The 18,990-nt window shown below is 36.2% G+C and overlaps 1 protein-coding gene across 1 annotated transcript in view; it reads right to left on the bottom strand.

The window, feature by feature from the left end:
- ZNF398 (zinc finger protein 398) overlaps window positions 1-18,990 on the bottom strand; it is a 38,758-nt gene that overhangs the window by 16,264 nt on the left and 3,504 nt on the right. The window contains exon 2 of the mRNA XM_001368746.4: window positions 12,510-12,890. Coding sequence (XP_001368783.2) covers window positions 12,510-12,890 — 381 coding nt within the window. The remainder of the gene's footprint in view (window positions 1-12,509; window positions 12,891-18,990) is intronic.

The following is an 18,990-nucleotide window of genomic DNA, read 5'->3' as shown; positions in this document are numbered from 1 at the left end:
CAGCTGGGCTTTATAGAGTCTCAGGAGTTCTGAGAGGTTGAATTGAGGAGAGGACATTCTAGATGTGGAGGAAACATTTGTCCAAAGATGTGCAGTGGAAGACCAACTGTCATTTTTGGGGAACAGTGCTGGTAGGCCAGTTTGATTAGAACAGAATGGGAGAAGGAAAATAATATCAACTGGAGCTACAAAAGTAAGTGAGAACTAGATTCCAGAGTGCTATAAAAGCTATCTAGGGGAAGATAGAACTGGATATTCAGAAGAAATACCTGACCCTTGAAATAAGCTTAAGGAATTATGATCAGGTAATAGGGAACTCATATTGGACAGAGGAGGAAGAGATGAATTGGGATGGTTATCTGCTAATAGTAAGTAATATGCTCTTATCTTCCTATCTTCGACACTGAGAAGGACCTACTACTTAGAACCGTCAAATCCAATAATCAAAAATATCTACCTCTGGTTAATCATTTGGAGACAAATGAGATCCACAAAAGAGACTTAAGGAAGCATTGCTAGAGATTATAAATTCTGAACAAGGAAGTGAAGAACTTAGGCTCACAAGTTATTAAAGGTAGATATCTCAAAAATGAAAGAAAGATTTAGGAAGTAAATAACTGGCAAAGATGATGCTGTCCAAGCACAGGATTCAGATTTTAGGACCATAGCTTAAGATATAGAGATGACTGGCTTTTGATCAAAGAGGGAATGTATCTAATGCTAGCCAGTAAAAAAACCTATTCAAGAAGGTTTTAAGTAAAAAATAGAATGAGAAAAAGAACATTTTCCACCATATATCTATCATACAGAAGTAGAGAGTAGCATGTATGATTGAGGAAAAATATCAGTGGAAATTATCTGTAATTTATTAGATATCTGTAAGAAGGTTAAGTAATAAAACTTAGGGTTTTGGATATTTATATAAAAATTCACTAAGTATACTAAAAATCTCTTTAAAATACATTAATTTTTATTATAAACTCAATAAATATCAACACCAACAAAACAAAACATAAAAAATAAGGGGATATATGCTACATAAAACTCATTCCCAGAAGGCATTAACAAATGAATAAGCCAAAAAAAAAAAAACCCTTTAAATTATTATTGCAAATATACTTGAAGAAGTATCACATTTAGTCATTTCCCTTCCATCTTTTCCTTTGTCTTTTTTAATGTAGTGGGAAATTGGCCAATGAAAGACCAGTACTCAGTGTATGTGCAATAGTCTTTGCTATCAATACAGCAGAGGAATGGATAGACTGAGGGGATGGTGCTGCATCATGATGAGTTTTCTAATTGGCTTCAGAGCAAGTAGGGCTGATGACACAGCTGGAAGTGAGTTCACATACAAAAGGACAAATAGGCCTCTTTGCCTTATTGAACTTCTTTTTTCTCTGGTGGCTTTCAAAGGAGGAAAAGCTGTGAGCATCTGGGTTGGGGAAGGGAAAAGGCAGCAGCTACATTATCTTCAAAGATGTTAATCATGTCTTCAAATGCATGAAACACATGTATATGTGTGTGTCTGTGTGAGAGAGAAAGACAAAGAAAAATATATAGAGAGAATATGTGCTTATTCTTTCCTGATCATATGTAAATGAGAATCTGGAGATGGAAATGACCAGTTTATGATCTTATGAATTTCAAAGATCAGAAGTTATCAGATTCCTTCAGCAACCAGAGTTGGTAACAGAGCATCACTGAAGTGAGCGGCCAGGAGGCACCCATGTGTTTCCTTCACATAAAGAAGGGTAAGTTTGAGCACATTCCCTCAAGAGCCTTAAGGACTTGTGAAAATAAGATTAACTCTCCCTTTGCCTATTTTTAGCTAATCAAATCAAGAACTTAAAGTACCCCTGTGTAAGAGAGGAAAGCAGATTCATCATGAGGGTAGGCCAACTCAAGTGAGGGAAGGGCAGGAAGGAAAGAGAATTCCAGTGAAAGAACTGAGGAGCTGAGAGAATCGAAGCAGTTAACTCACTTCTCTTTGGGGAGCCCTCCAGAGAGGTTGGTCTGAGAGAATCTTTGAGTCTTGGTCATACTTCTGTGAATCCAGACCCCATGACACTCACACTCACACTCACACTCTCTCTCTCTCTCTCTCTCTCTCTCTCTCTCTCTCTCTCTCTCTCTCTCTCTCTCTCTCTCCCCCCCCCCCCCTTGGACAGTGCTAGGCAAATTGAAAGACTGCCATTTGGTTTTTGTGAAGAAGGGGGAGTGACAGGAAGTGATGTGGAAAAAAGGAGGATAAAAGAGGAAACCAGCATGGTCTAAAGGCATTCCTTTCCTGGCTTCTGGAGATTCTTGGTATTTTGGATGAGTGGCTGAGATTCCTGCCTTGGCTTTGGAGGCGGCTGCATTGGTGGAACCCTGATTGAAGATTACCAGGAAATCCACATGGAGACAGTCTTAGGGAAGGTCTGCTGGGGCTGAGCCTGGCTTCTCAGGAGAAGGGCTGGTATGTTTATTAGAATCTTGTCTCTTTATCTACATTTTTCCACGTTCACTCTTTCTACCTCTTTGTAAATAAAGCTGCTAAAAGTCATTTTGACTTAAGCTACAATATTTTTAAATCAGTGACCACAATATTACTTTACAATTCTCATATTTAGCATAAACCCTAAATTTAAATCTTACAGAGTGCAGAAAAAGTATGTGACTCTAGATTGAGTGAGGGTACGTTTTTATAACTTCTATTCTTGCTATACTTTCTTAGTAAATACACTTATGATATTTATAGTAGCTCTTTTTTGTGGTGGCAAAGAATTGGAAATTGAAGGGATGTCCCTCATTTGGGGAATGCCTAAACAAACTGTGGTATACATTGGTAATAGAATACTATTGTGTTATAAGAAAGAGCAGAATTATTTCAGAAAAAAAATGCAAAGATTTGCATATTAGGACAAAGTAAAAAGAACTGGGAAAACCTTGTACATAGTAACAGCAATATGGTATGATGATCAATTGTGAAAATCTTAGCTATACTCAGCAGTGCAATGATCTGGGACAATTCTGAAGGACTTATGACAAAGAACACTATCCACCTCCAGAGAAAGAACTGATAAGTGTCAGATGCAGATCAAATCATACTATCCTTCACATTAGTTTATTTATGGTCCTGGATTCATATCTAGCCTCAGACACTTCCCAGCTGTGTGACCCTGGGCAAGTCACTTAACCCCCATTGCCTAGCCCTTACCACTCTTTTGCCTTAGAACCAATAAACAGTATTGATTCTAAGATGGAAGATAAGGGTTTAAAAAAAACTGTCATGTGAAATTAGGAAAATAAATATCTTTGAATTAAAAAAATAGCAATTTCATTCTTTAAGAGCTATGTAGAGCAACAAGGGGAACTTCATTGTAGAGGAACTAACTGGCAGCAAAATAGCTGTAACAGGAACTTTTGAGAGAGGAAATGAATGATTTCATCTTCAAGTCTGTGACAGGGAAGGGAAAGTTGGGCATGGTTTAATGTACATTCTGTATTTGGGGAACATGGATTTCAAAGAATTTAGAGGAAATTAAGGAGAGATACATTCCCATTACTTAAAATTCACGGGAAGTAGGTTCCAAAGAAATAAGATCCTTTTAAAAAATAAAATCACTTTTGTAAATATGCATGTGAATGATTCTAAGGAAGAACTCATATTGGGTGGCATGTTGTAGAGGGAGACAGGGAGGAAAGGAGGGAAAGGAAAATGGCTACCTAAAATGATAACTATATTATATGTATAAAATAAAATTAATAGAGGGAATTTACTGTCCAATTAAGATTTTCAAAAAGCATGGAAAGAAAATGGAATTGAGGTTAGATAACAGATGAGGAACACAAAAGTGTAGAGTGGTCCTGTAGGAATAATGTCTGGAATGCTAAACCTCCAAACAAAGCTAAGAATGGCAATGCATCATAAGGACATCAAAAACACTTTTGTTCCTAATGTTGAAGACCATATGACGATCATAAATGGGACAAGGGACAGGAGAGAAGAAAAATGTCCTGGTTTACAAGGAAGTAAAACTCATAGTAAAAGGTTAGTAGTGCATTGCATTTTTAGTTCTCAGGTCTTGTGGTTTATGATCGCACTGACCTAAATTCTAGTCTTTCAAAACTGTTTTTCTTTATAACGCTGTTATCATTGTATAAATTATCCTGGTTCTGTTAACTTTTCCCTGTGTCAATTCACAGAAGTCTTTCCAAGTTTCCTTTGAAATGATATTATTTCTTATGACACAACAATATTCTATCACCTTACCAAAATTTTTTAGCTATTCCCCAATAGGAGGGTAGCCCTCTTAGTATCAGTTTTTGGCTACTCTGAAAAGAGCTTCTAGAAATATCCTTGTAAACATAAGACTTTTTGTTCTTTACTAATCTCATTGAAATACAGGCCCTGTATTGGTATTGTTGAAGGGTGTAGCACAGTTTGGTAACTTTCTGTGCATAACTCCAAATTGCTTTCCAGAAGCAACTGATCAGGCCAATTCACAGTTATATTAAGGGAATAGATGAAAGTCTGGCTTTTCAAAGCTCCTCTAACATCTGTCAACTTTTGCCAACATGATTGGTTGAAAGGTAGATCGTGAGGAATACTATTGTGCTATATGGAATGATGAACAGAAGAATTTCAGAAAGAACTGCAAAGACCTACATGAACTGATACAGTGAAATAAGCAGAACTAGAAGAACATTCATTGTACACAGTAACTGAAATATTATGGAAGGATCTAACATGATAGAATTTGCTACTAACAGCAATACAATGGATCTAGGACAAGTCTGAGGGATTTATGAAAAAGAATGAAAACACCATTTATTATTTGTTTGGGTATATGATTTGAGGCTTCAGTTTTATAAAATTACTCACAAAAATGAGCAAAGAAACTTGCTGCAATAATTTCCTCGAATTCTGTTTCTCTCCTAATTTTAACAGCATTTTATTTGTTTATGTAAAAATTTCAGTGGTATGTGATAATTATCCATTCTCTTTTTGATGATCCTCTACAATGCCTAAGCCATGAACTCTTTTCATATGCATAGATCTAAAAGGTAATTTCTTCCTTACTCCTCTAATTTATGACAGGACTTCTTCAGTCTTGGAATCAATACTGTGTATTAAGTGGTAAGGGCTAGGCAATGGGGGTTAAGTGACTTGCCCAGGGTCACATAGCTGGGAATGACTTTTAATTTCTCGTCATGTATCCATCTGAAATTTATCCTGGTATATGGTATGAATTGTTGGTCTATCTAATTTCTGTCAAATTGCCTTCCAGTTTTCTTAGTAGTTGTTTTTTTCAAAATATTAAGTCCCTACCCTGTAAAATTTAGGTCTTTGGATTTAACACAAACTACTGTATTTGTCTGTTTCTGAATGTTGTGTACCTAATTTGTTCCACTGACTGACCTCACTTTTTTAACCAGTACCAAATAGTTTTTAATGATTATTGTTTTATAGTATAGCTTAAGATCTAACACTGATAAACATTATTCCTTCCCATTCCTTTAAAAAAATTATTACCTTTAAGATTCTTGAATGTTGGTCTTCTATATAAATTTCATCATAAAATAATTTAGATAATATTGACATTTTTATTACAGTGGTCCTTTGTATCAATGAGCAATTGATATTTTTCTAATTATTCAGGTCTTTATTTCTGCGAAGTGTTTTCAGATGGCTACTATTTATAATACTAAGGAAAGGTCTATTTATTCCTATGCTTTCTTTTTAAAAAAAAATAGATGTTAGATTTTATCAAGTCTTTTCAGCATCTATTGATAACATGTGGCTTTAAAAATCTATGTAATTAATTTTATTATATTTAGTCTTCCTTATGCAGAACCAATTCTGCATTCCTGACATAAATCCAACCTAGTCATTTTGTGTAATCTTTCTAATATGTTGTTGTAGTTTATTATTCTTTGAATATTTGACAGAATTTACTTGTAAATTCATCTGGTCTTGGGAATCTTTTTTTTTAGAAGTTTATGGCTTGTTTAATAACTTTTTGTAATACTGGGTTATTTAAATAGTTTATTTCTTCTTGTTAATCTGGCTACTTCTATTTTTGTAAGCATTTATCCATTTCCTCTAAGTTATTACTTTTAGTAGCATATAATTGAGAAAAATGGTTCTGAAAATTTCCTTTATTTTCTCTGATTGTTGTGAATTCTCCCTTTTCATTTCTGATATAAACAAGGCTATTTTTTATTAATTTTTTTAAAACTCCTCTTAACTTTATAATCAATTCAATATTTTTTGCCCTTCATTTTATTATTTTCTTTAGTTTTCAGAATTTCTACTATGTTGCTAGGCAAATTACAACCCAAGAGTCAAGAGTACTGAAAGAACTGGAGGATGTAACTGCTGAGTTGTTGTAGGTAACTGCTAGAAAAAAAAGAGAAAACAAGACAGATAAAAGGTTAGAGATAAATGAATGTGACCTTTTTTTAAAAAGAGAATTAGGTAGACTCTTCAAATTAAAAACTTGTGACCTTGATTTCTGCTCCCGGAAAAATTCTTGAACATATTATTAAAATCATGGCTTTTGAGTATTTCAGAAAGGGAAAGAACATTCACAAAAAAAGCCAGTTTGTTTATCAAGAACTGGTTATTCTAGGTTAATGACTTTTTCTTTAATTTGACATTGACAAGAGTTCTTAGATTGGCAAGATAGGTCATGGGAATGTATAGACATAATGTACCTAGATTTCAGCAAGGTATTTGATAAAGTCTCTCACAAAAGCCAGGATGGCAAAGGACTCAGATCAGCTGACAGCAAAATTAGGTAAATTCAGAACTGAACAGAATGACCATGCTCAAAATGTAATGAGTAATGGAACATGGTCATCATGGACTGAGGTTTCTAAAGATGTATCCCAAGGATCTATCCTTGGGGCTATAACAGATGACCAATTGAACTAAGCCTTGAAGCAAGACAGGAAATCTGTAAGGCAAAAAGCAAATGCATTGAAAACATAGGAGTTGGATAGATTTTATGAACAATTTGAAGTCAGAGATGATATTCTTATAAAATATTTAATGTCTAGTTGAAAGGAATAACCAAAATTGGTTAGCAACACTGGGTCTTTAAAATATGTTCCCCAGACAAAACGGTAGATGAAATCTAATAAGGATAAATGCAAAGTTCTACATTTGTATTTTTAAAAAATCAAGTGCCCAAGTGTAGAAATTTAAAATGATGGTGGGATAACAATTCATGTGAAAAATATCTGTGGATTTTAATGGACTACAATTTCAATATGAGACACCAGTGTGATATGTATACTAGCCAAAAAATTAATAGACTCTTTAAGTTACATTTATGAAGTAGAATGCACAGAAGGATGGTGGCTATTGTTGCCCTGAGCAGGCCACATTTGAAATAGTGTTTCTAATTCTGGGCACCACATTTTAAGACTGATTATATCAGAGGCAGTGTAGTATAGGGAAAGAGTGCTGGATTTTGAGACAGATTCGAGTCTGTCAACCCTTGGGAATCTCTGGGCCCCCTACCCTGTTCTGACTGGCAGTTTTTAACTGCTTCCCTCACCCCAAGGTCAACCCCTGGGAATCTCTGCTCTGATCAGCAGTTTCTAACTGCCCCTAAAACAGCCCCCCCCCCCATACCCTAGCAGTTTCTAACCACCCCTGTTCCTAGACAGAGATAATCACAAGGACATTTCTGTAATACTCCCTCCTGCAGTTCTGCTGTTCTATGTATCCTGGCTATCCACCCTCCTCTGTTTCCCACGATTATACCCTATAAGAATCCCTTTTCTCTCCCCCTCCCCCCCAGACATTCCTGTCTGAAAAGCAGCAAATTGTTCTGAAAAGTAAATCCTCAACTTTAAATAAATGTCTCACTTTATTTTCTGATCACCTAGTTGGTCTGAGTTTTTCCAGGTCTGTTCAAGGCTTCTAATTGAGCTCCCTACTTCCAGGTTCTCCTTGCTCCAATTCATCCTCCAAACATCTGCCAAAGTAATTGCAAAGGCATTACTATGTTGCTCCTTTGGCTTAGGGACCTTCAGAGGTTCTCTATTGTTTCTAGGATAAATTATGAATGTGTTAGCCTTGCATTAAACATTCTTCATGATCTAATTTCTTCCAGGTTTATTTTATAATTCTCCTTAAAATTCAGTTTATATTCTAGTTCAACTGGTCCTCTCTGACCTCAGCATTCCATATTCTACCTCTGCATTTCTACATAGGCCATCCAACTTCTATGTTCTCAATTGCATGGGCCTTTTGCCTCTTGGATTTCTTGTCCTGCTTCTAGGCTCAATTGAGCTGGCAAATGCAATTGAAGCCTTTCCTGATTCCCTCAGTCACTCATATTATCTCCTTCCTCAAACTGTTCTGTATTTAAGACTCTCTCTCTCTCTCTCTCTCTCTCTCTCTCTCTCTCTCTCTCTCTCTCTCTCTCTCTCTCTCTCTCTCTCTCTCTCTCTATATATATATATATATATATATATATATATATATATATATATATATATATATATAAATAAATAAACAAATATATGTATGTATTTGAAGCTCTTTTAAAGTGTTGTTACAGCTAGATGGACAGTCTACAGAATTAGTTCATCAATATATAGATAGGGCACATATTGCTGACTGACAATGAACTGGGTCCAGAATTGAATAGATTCACCTTTAGACAACTGTGCGATGTTTTCAATGATAACAAACTGCTCTCTGAAACAAAAATTCACATTTTCAATATGAATATTCTTTCACTAAGATTCATATGGCATCACCACAATCTCCAAAAAATCAAAACTGTAGATGTCCTAAGGAGAAATATAACAGTTTTAAATATAATGTGGCATATTATTAAAGATGACCTGCATGTGAAAAGTGGTATAGAGTTATCATGGGGGAAATATATTATTGGAAAAGGAAATGAGTTAGTCAAATAGCAAGAGTGCTACAATATTAGCTGGAGATCCCAAGAACTATACTGGAACCCATACACCCTAATGTTCTGGAGGGTTCTTTAGGGAGGATAAATGGAAGAATGTCAACTGCATGAAGTGTACAGTTTTTAAGGTGTACATGGGCTGCAACTTGTACTGCTGAGAGAATGTACCAAAACTGATAAGATCATGGATGTACTAAAATAATGAAACATATGTTGTACCTTCCAAAAGAACATAAGTTCCTTGAGGATAGGTACCATTTACTGCTCTTTTTATTTTGACAATGTAGTATAGTACCTCACACATAGCAGAGACTTAATAAATGTCTATAAATTATTTGTTGAAATGAAATGATTAACAAAATCTTCATTTTATAAAAGGAGCCTCCCCATTGGTCTCTGCACACATTATGAATATTCCCATATTCACTACTTTATAGATACTTTTGTGTTATTTCTAGAATTCCCTCTTTCCTCCCTATGGCATAATATAAATAGCAGTGGATTTGAAGTCAGAAAACCTGGTTCCAAATCCTAACTCAATTAAAACTTGAAAATTTACTGCTTATTGTTGGGTTCTGCACAGGCTAATACATCTTCTTTTCCTTTGTCTCCTCCATTTCATTATCATAGTCAAATTCTTCCCTATTTTTCTCTCTACACACACCAAATTTTCCTTTTGCATTTAACACATTTCATTACAGGGCATGAAGGTCCCTTAATTCCTGGCTGGGTTACCTGTATTCAGCAAAAAGTTTAGCCCAGGACTATTTGTTTCTCCTATTATTTTTTTCCATGTTAGCCCTCGTTCCTGTTTCTCTTAATGGTCATTGTTAAGAACAAGAAAAAACAATAATTTCTTCTCAGAAATGGTTATAGTTTTAAGTTTTCTACTAATGTCAAACTTTTCCTAACTTGCTTATTAACATTCTTAATATTAAGAAATTTCTACTAGTTAATATAGTATATTTCAAGCCTGCTAATCTTAATTTCTATCCTAAAATCTTTCATATTAGGCTATCATCCTTAAAAGGTCTTGAAAGGGACAATCACACATTTTACAGATAAAGATTTCTGGAGACCAGAAAAAAATGGAAAGGAAGGCAGGAAGGAAATAAGTATTTCTGAAATACCTACCATGTACGAAGTACCATGCTGAGCGCTTTATAAATGTTATCTCATTTGGTTCTCCCAACAACCCTATGAATTCAGTGCTATTTTACAATTGTAAAAACTGAGGTAAACAGCAGTTTGTCAAAAGTCACACAGTTGGTAAGTGTCTAAGGTAGAATTTGAACTTCTTAATTCCAAGTTACTATCTGCTAACTACCTAGTTAATTTCATAAATAAAATGTTTTAAACTATTATCTAAAACAGATTTAGCTGAACATCAACCCAAATAGAAACTAAAAGCTATACACATGTTCAAATCACATAAAACCCAATTTATCTATTCTTGGATTTCTTGAGAGTAAATACTAATTAGAATTATTCCAAAGAAACTTCAGGTTGGTTCTCCAAATCAGAGTCAGGGAAAAGATAACACAAAGGGTTATCTAAGAATTGTCACTAACCAAAGAATCTTGCTCTTAAAATTAAGAGGAACCATATATAAAAGTACTAGAACTCTTGTCCTGATTAAACAGTAAATGAACTGAACAAAGGCTGATACCCTTCCTTTCCAAATGTCACTGTCTTACTAAAACTTAACCTTTCAAGATTTATTTCACATTACTCCCCTTTATACATTCTGTATTCTTGGCTGTTTCCCAAAGACAGTCTTTCATCTATCTTTGCCCCTTCACACAGGCTTTTCCTCTCAGGCCTGGAATATACTTCCTCTTTAGCCTTAGCTCTTGGAATTCTTACCTTCCTTCTAAGCTTGGCTCAGGTCACTTCCCTGGTCGTTTCAGTTGTCATTGCTTTCTTTTCTCAAATCACCTTACATTTACTTATCTGTATTATGTGCCATATTACCTCCAGAAGAAGGTACATTTTTGATATGGTTTCATTTCTGTCTTTGTATCCACACCTAGTTTGCACCTAGTAGGGGTTATAAATGTCTAATGAGTTAAATGCTTTTCTTTTTGGATCACCCCAATGTATTCTGGAGACCAGATACAAGATACTGGCAAAAACTCAGGGCAATGTGAACTTACGAAATCTCCCAGTCCTTTTCCTCTTCTCACCTCTGATGGCAGAGAAGCAAGGCAGAATTATAGTAGCCTAAACTATATATCTGTTGCATAAATGCTACCCTACCTCACCCCACTTCGAGTATTATTTACTAGGTACTTAGTTCTCTCAGATTCTCAAAAAGTTAGTTCTAGATGATATTCTTCTACACCACCATTTAAAACTTAAATCTTTACATAAAGGCCTCCACAAAGGAAGAACTAGTACACAGTTACATAATTCACTGGGAGAAAGAACTAGTACTAGAAAGAAACTATGCCACTGAGCCTAGCAGTGGGTATGATTTGGAATGGAGTGCTATAAAGGCTCCACACAATGTCAGAAAATTTTTTTCCCTCATTAACGAACTGATTCAGAAATTTGTTTATAATGGCTTCTTATGCACTTAAAAATAGATTTTTAGCCATTTTATTAGTTACAACAAATTCTAAGGGATATAAGATGAAATTAAATGTTGGAAAGGATCTCAGAAGTCATCTAGTCCAACTCCTTCATTTTACAGATGAAGAAAACAGAAGCCCTAAGAAGGTTAACAGACTTTTCCCAAGTGACAGATATTTATGCAAGTGGCAGAGCAGAGATTCAAAATCAATTGAATCCAAACCCAGACCTCTCATCACTGGACTATTTTATCACCTCTTGTCAGAAGCTGCTGATAAGAAATATGAAGATCCATAGATAATGCAAGCACCTCATTTTGACCTGCCTCCATAACTTAACTTAAAAATTTTCTCCCCGGGGAGGGCGCGGGCTGGATATCATAATTTATTTTCAGAGACTCAAAACAACTGCCTTTGGTTTGTTTTTCTTCCTATTTTCCCTGCTAAACTTTTTATTAAATTTTTTCAATTAATGAAATTTAAAAAAGTAAAACAAAACCTTTGTAATGATAATATATGGTCAAGGAAAACAAATTCCTATTTTGGATATAGTTTTAAAAGATTTCTTAGTTTGCACTCTTGAGTCTATCACCTCTCTGCCAGGGGTAGCCTATCCAATCATTCTACTAACAACTGTCAACAAATTCAAAGATGCTGATTTGTAATTTCTCTCCATTGCTTTTCTCCAGCCACCTGATGGACAGACAGCAAAATGACTCATAGTTGGAAGGGAAAGAGACAAATCATAGGACAGCTGTATATCAAGCTTAGTGTTATAGTTTCCCCAATTTGAGGCTCTAAAGCTCAAATGGACACTAGTATAGGCCACACGAAAATCTTTAAATACATTTAATGACTTCATAGTTCCCTGTTTAGGATTTTTTTTCTTTTACAAAAAAGAAAAATTAAAATAGAAAAGGTCAAATAACCAACAAATTAAAATCAATGAACACCTCTTAGTAGTACAAGGACTCATTTTACTTGTAGTCACATGTATAATGCTATTTACCTTTGGGATATCTCCTTTAATACCTGGGGGAAGACGGAGGATCCAGAAATTCCTATTTCTCAGCAGGTTCTCCATGTTTTCTAGCCTTCGTTGTAGTAGTCCATACTCTTGGAGCAGGGTCCCCAGCACAGCCCATTTTCCCTCCAGCTGGTTCCCAAGGTCTGCCACTGTTTTTTCACAGTTAGTCAGTTTATTCTCTGCTGCTCCTGTCCTCCCTTCTAGATGCAGAAGCCGCCGGCTGTGCACCTCCACCTTTCTCTCGACTGCCTGAACTGCTGCCACAACTGTCCATAAGGAAATGGCTGCTGTCTGCAGGTGGGCCTCACTTGGCAGTGGGAGGGACTGCAGAGAAGTGGTACAGTCTGATTCCCATTCTGGAATCTGTTTATCAGGAGAAAAAGAATGACAGAGAGCATTAGGGGCAATACCAGTTCAAAATCAAAATTCTGTGAAATCTCCTTCCATGACAAGTTCAGATGAAGAATGATGCCTCCTTAAATACAGAATTTGTTAAAGATTTGCATTTGAATGTACTTAGAATATCTTGATCTTTGGGATGAGTATAGGATTACTAAGAAAAATGGGAAATAGAGCCAATTGATATCTTATGGAGATATTCAGGAGGCGCAAGTCATTATTACCCTGTCTGTACCTGTCAGGCCAAAATGGCATGGTGGGATGCCTCTCCAGGTTTCCCTTAGGTTCACTGACCCCTAAGTACAAGGAGATAAATACATGGCTTTCACAGCCCAAAACCCCATTGACAGACTCCCAGCTATATCATTCAAATAAAGAATAAAGGAACTAGGATGGTTTAGTTTGGATTAAGAAGACAATGACAATAACATGCTTTTAAATTTTACTGAGCATTTCATAATAATTTTATAAAGCTGGTGATACATATATTATCCCTTTTATTTTTCAGCTGAGAAAAACTAAGGCTCAAACAAGACTAGTGGAAGACATGAGAGCTATCTTTAAATATTTAAAGACTTTCTATTGAGAAAAAGAAACATATTTATTCTGCAAACTAAAGTTTTTATTTCATTTGATCTTTATGACAGATAATACGATGTCTCAGGTAATGTGATCCTAGCTCATGCTATAGGTGAAGAATTAGAGAAGATAAGTGGCTGCCAAGTTCAAAGAAGTCAGGCATGAAAACTGGGTCCTCTGAGTCCAAACATAGCATTCTTTCAAGTCCTTGTCATTGTCATCAATCAACTATCTTGGATATTCTTCCACTTTTCTGCATTGCTTTGGCACCTGGTTCACAGTCCTTGCTTCCATCTCTTTTCTTGCCATCAACTCAGGAGACTTCAATGTTCTTTCTCACCAATGACCTTTTAACAGTTCTCTGAACTCCTTAAATCCTATGTTCTCCATCTTCCATCTATTCAATCACTGTCACACACAATGGAATGAACAACTTGACATGTCACGATTGCCCCAAATTGTTAAACCTCCAAGATCTTTAACCCTGAAATTTCCCTATCTGACCATAACCATTTTTTTGGGTCTCCTACTCCCTTATTTCTCTCATACTTGTTCTTGTAAGGCAGGTAGGTGGCAAAGTAGAAAGAGCACTGGGTCTAGTTAGTCAGACCTGAGCTCAAATCCAGTCGCAGATACTTTCTAGGGGTATAACTAGCTGTGTAAATTTTGTCTGCCTCAGTTTCTGTAGCAGTTCAGGCATATATTAATCTTGATAATATTTTAAGAGTGTTCAAAAAGCTGTTTTCTAATATTTCTTATGATTGGTTTCTGTAACCTTGAGTTAAATTGAACCTTAACAACCATGTCAAATTCCTAGCCCTTCCCTGAGGCTACACTCTGGAAGACTGGCCAGTTATCTCAGTCTACCAGTTTTGCCAATAACAATCAATTAACATATGCATCAAACTTAGATGCCTTAGGCAATATGAACTGATTTGAGCCTTAACTCTACCTATTGTCTTAGGATCTGGCAGTTTGTATCTTGTGAAGATTACCCTTAATGTTAATGTATCTGATCACCTTTGTCCCTTCTCCCTCTCCCTTTCGGCAACCCCAAATGAGTATGGTGGACTGAGGAAGCTCAATCCACCAAATTCTTGACCACACAGGGTCAGAGCTACTTGCTATATGGCCTAGTCTTTTGCTATTATTTTCTTGTGTTTGAGTCTTTATTATGTTCTTCTCTTCCACTATCAGAGGAGCTGGAGTCCACATTATTGAATTCTTTCTCTCTGAGTCTTTCTTCCATCTTCCCTTGGTTTCTAACTTTCCTTCTCAGGAGTCCACCCACAAATATATTAATTCATGGCTGCAGACCACAGTTTCCCTCAGTATAAAATGAAGATATTAATAACAGCGCCTACCTCTGTGAGGATCAAAACGAGAGATGTGCAAAGGGCACACCGTAGCCACTTCCTCTTTCTCAAGAGCTGTCAGTACTTGAAATTATGATTGGTCATTGCATTATTTATAGTTATTAATTCTTTTGTCAGTTTTGCCAATCTGATGATATGAAGGAGAAACTTTCAATTGTTTTAAAATCCATTTTTCTATTAGTGACTTACAGTATTTTTTCATATGGTTGATATCTCGGGATTTCTTCCTTTGAAAACTGACTACTTATATCTTTTGACCATTTAGCATTGGGAAATACTGAGTTATGCTTTGAAGAAAGATAGAGACCTGTCAACATGGAATTTAGGAATCCCAAACTTATGGCCTAGTGGGATCTGATGAACCCCAAGTTTCAGGACTATCTTATAGGTTGGAGACCCCAAAGCTTGTACTTGTTCCCTGTTCCCATGGGAATCCACCCTGAAGGGAATCCCAAACTAGCAGTTTCAGACTGAGTGGGAGACTCCCAGGGAAATAACAATCCTGGTTGGGTGAGACTAAGCATATGCTAAAGACCCTTTTTGTTTTAGGTAGTCTCACCTATTTTATCAGAACTTTTCCCAAGAAGATCCACACCTGAGCAGGAATCATCCTTTAGTATCTATTGTTAGTAGCCTCTTCTCTTACAGCCTAGCCTCTAGCTATGATTCCTTTCCCAAGCTTGAGTGTATCCGGTCAGTGTAGTTTGAACACTCCCATTTTCTTTGGAGCTATAGTGATGTCAATCATCTTTCCCTGCCCCTGGATTTCCCAAATGGTATATAGGTTCCCCAAATTCTTTTGTTCCTCGGAATCATCATCTAGCGTTGTGGCACTCCCTAGGGATAAAATCCCCAGAGTCCAGGGTTTGTACCCTGAAAAGGTCTTGGCGCCAAACTTGAGTAAAGGGCCAGATTGGACTTATCCCTATCCTGATTAAAGACTTGTTTTTTTTCTGACTATTAGTTCTGTGCTATTTCCAATTTAACAGACCCTATGAGGTAGAAGTAAGGAAAATACACTCAAAGTGTATGGGTTGACAAAAACAAAGGAAGGCAGCAAATGTAGTGTTGTGTTTGAAGAACTAAGTAAAGGCCAATAGGTCTGGATTGTGGAGTGAAAAGGGAGGAACGATCTCCCACGAGGATAGAAAGAGGTTGGAATTAAATTGTTTTAGGACTTTATAAACTAACCAGAAGCATTTATTCTAGAATGAGGGTTCTTCAGTCTTTTTTTGTGTCATGGACTCCTTTGACAATCTAGTGAAACCCATGAACCCTTTGCAGAAGTATGGTTTTAAATGCATAAAATAAAATACTTAAAATTACAAAGGAAAATGTTGTAGGGCTCAGAGTATGAACCCCGGGGAGAAGGGGATACAATGCCCATGCCAAAACCAAGTTAACAAAATATTTTTAAAAACGTCACAGATGTCCTACATGAACTAAAGCAGTGTGAAATATGCAGAGCCAAAGAAAACAATACATATTACAATGATGTAAAAGGAAAGAATTACAAAAAAGAAAAATTAAATTGAATGTTATAAAATTACAAACAAATACAGTTCAAAAGAAAAGATATGAAAAGACACTCCTCATCCCTTTGTAGAGGTGGAAGGTCTACAAATGTACACTGCACATATTTTCACACTTTTTCAATGTTCTGATTTGATATGCTGATTTTTTCTTCATCTTTTTTTTCCTAAGCAGTTAAGTGGTACAATGGATAAAGACCTAGGCCTAGAATCAAGAAGACCTGAGATCAAACCCAGCATCAGTTAATGCCTAGCTGTGATCTCAGGCAAGTCACTTAACCTGTTTGCTTTGGTTTCCTTATTCATAAAAGGAGCATAACAACAGCACCTATTTCCCAAGTTTGTAGTGAGGATCAAATGAGATCAAATGTTAAGCATTTAGCAAAGTACCTAGAACATTAATTAATTTCATGTTTGTTCCCTCCTCTTGCTTCTTTTGTCTTTAAAAAAATACTATTTGTTTTAAGGGATTGTTCTTGGGAAGGGGAAGAGGGAAGGATACTGGATGAAACTAGGCTGATATAAAAAAATTAATAAAGATTCATTAAAGATATATTTTTAAAAGTTCATGTGTCCTAGGTTAAGAATCCCTGTCCTATAGGCAACAGGAAGCCCCGGTGGTTGTACAGGGGAGTCACATGACTAAATATGCATTGAAAGAAAATTACTTTAGCAGTAGCCTGCAGGATGTACTGGAGGTAGAAATGGCAAGATTTGGCACCTGACTGGATATGGGGAGTAAGATAATGAGAATATCCAAATGCCTACATTAAGAACCTGAAACAACAGAAAGATGCAGATACCTTCAATAGGAATGGCAAGGGTTGGAGAGGGAGGAGTAAAAATAACAAGATCACTTTTGAACATGAGACATCTCTGGGACATCCTGAGAGTCCAGCAGAAAATCAGTGATGAGTGGCTGAAGCCCAGAGGAGAGATTAGAATTAGATAGATATACCTCTGAGTTAATTTGCTTAGAGATGCTAGTTAAACCCATGCAAACTGATTGAGTTTACTGAAAGTACAGAGAGGGCCTAGGACAGAATCTTGGGAAGCACCCACAGTTATTAGGTGTGATATAAATGATGAATCAGCAAACTCCTTTGTGGGTAAAAAGGTAAAAGGTGTAAAAAGAATAACCAGGGAGAAGTAATGTTAGGGAAGGAAAAGATGGTTAAGAATGAAATGCAGCAGATAGGCTGAGAAGGATAAGGACTAAGACTAAGAGATTTGACAATTAAGAGATCATTGGTAATTTCCCAATTAGTCCTGGTTCTATGGTTAGGCATTTGAGTAATGCCCTCTTATTCATCCTTTAATCAAGTCTTGCTCTTTTGGTGTTCTATCATTCCTAACTTGATAGATAACTCAATTCTAGCCAATTTAGCTACCTGTCTTCTTCATTCTAATTCCCTAAAAACTGAACAATGCAGAAGAAAAATCAAAGAACTAAGCTGATAGAGCCCACTACAAATTTATCCTATATAACTTCAATGTGCCAATCCTTTTATTTAGCTATTATTCATACTATCACATATTGCACAATGGCTGCTTTTCTTCTCCCCTCAAGCCTATAACATCATTCCTTCCCCATGTCCAGCAGATGATTTTTTATTAGCTTCCTTCTAGTATTCTTTTAAAGCTCTCAATGTTCTCCTCTTTCATTCTTTTTCTATACTACAATCTCAGAGGAAAAGCAGGTCATACTCCTTTCTCTCCACTCTCAGTTTGATTCCATTTCATCCTGTTTCCTCTATTATCTTGCTTCATCAGTGATTTCTTGTCGCAAACATCACTGAGCCTTTTCTCTAGTCTCTCTCTCCTTGGCATACAAATAAGTTCTTGGCTTCCATAACTTAAAACAAACAAATAAAAAACCTTGACCTTGCAACTCCCACAAATTAACATCCTAACTTTCTTTCCCCTAAACTTCATTGTCACTAAAAAATTTTATTCAAAGTTTGTCTCTACTACCTTACTGCCCATTCATTTCTTAACTCCTGCAATTTGACTTCTGCCCCCCACTAACCAGCAGAAAGTGCTCTTTTCAAGCAAGGACACTAATAACTTCTGCACCCTCAAATTCAATGGGCCCCTTTCTCTCCTCACTGACCTCTTGCAATATTTGACAGAGCTGAGCAACCCTTACTATTTTGTACTCTCTCTTCTCTTGACTTCCATGATACTTTCCTGGTTCTTTCTCTATTTCTTTCATCTTTCCTCAAACTCCAAACTAGCTCATTTTCATCCTACCTCTTTAATACAGGTGCTCTCTCCTTCAAGTTCTGTTCTGGTCCCTTTTCTCATCCCCCTTTACACTCTCTTTCTTGACACCGTGTCTTCAGTTATCACATCTATGAAGAAATTTTATGCTTTGAATTTTCAGTACTATTGTCCAACTGATAGATTTATATACTTAGCTAGAGATTTTCCTGGAAGGTCAATGAACTTCACAGTTCCCATTCAGTATCTCTCTTTGGCAAAATCATATATTTACTTAGTGTGGTTCAGTTTGCCAGGCATACTATTAGTCAGTGACTAGGAGATCCTTGGTCTTCAAAAAGTGTGTGGTACTAT

Source organism: Monodelphis domestica, chromosome 5 (genome assembly GCF_027887165.1).
Source record: "Monodelphis domestica isolate mMonDom1 chromosome 5, mMonDom1.pri, whole genome shotgun sequence".
NCBI lineage: Eukaryota > Metazoa > Chordata > Mammalia > Didelphimorphia > Didelphidae > Monodelphis > Monodelphis domestica.
The sequence above is the reverse complement of the archived record's forward strand: the minus strand, read 5'-3'. Positions and strand labels throughout refer to the sequence as shown.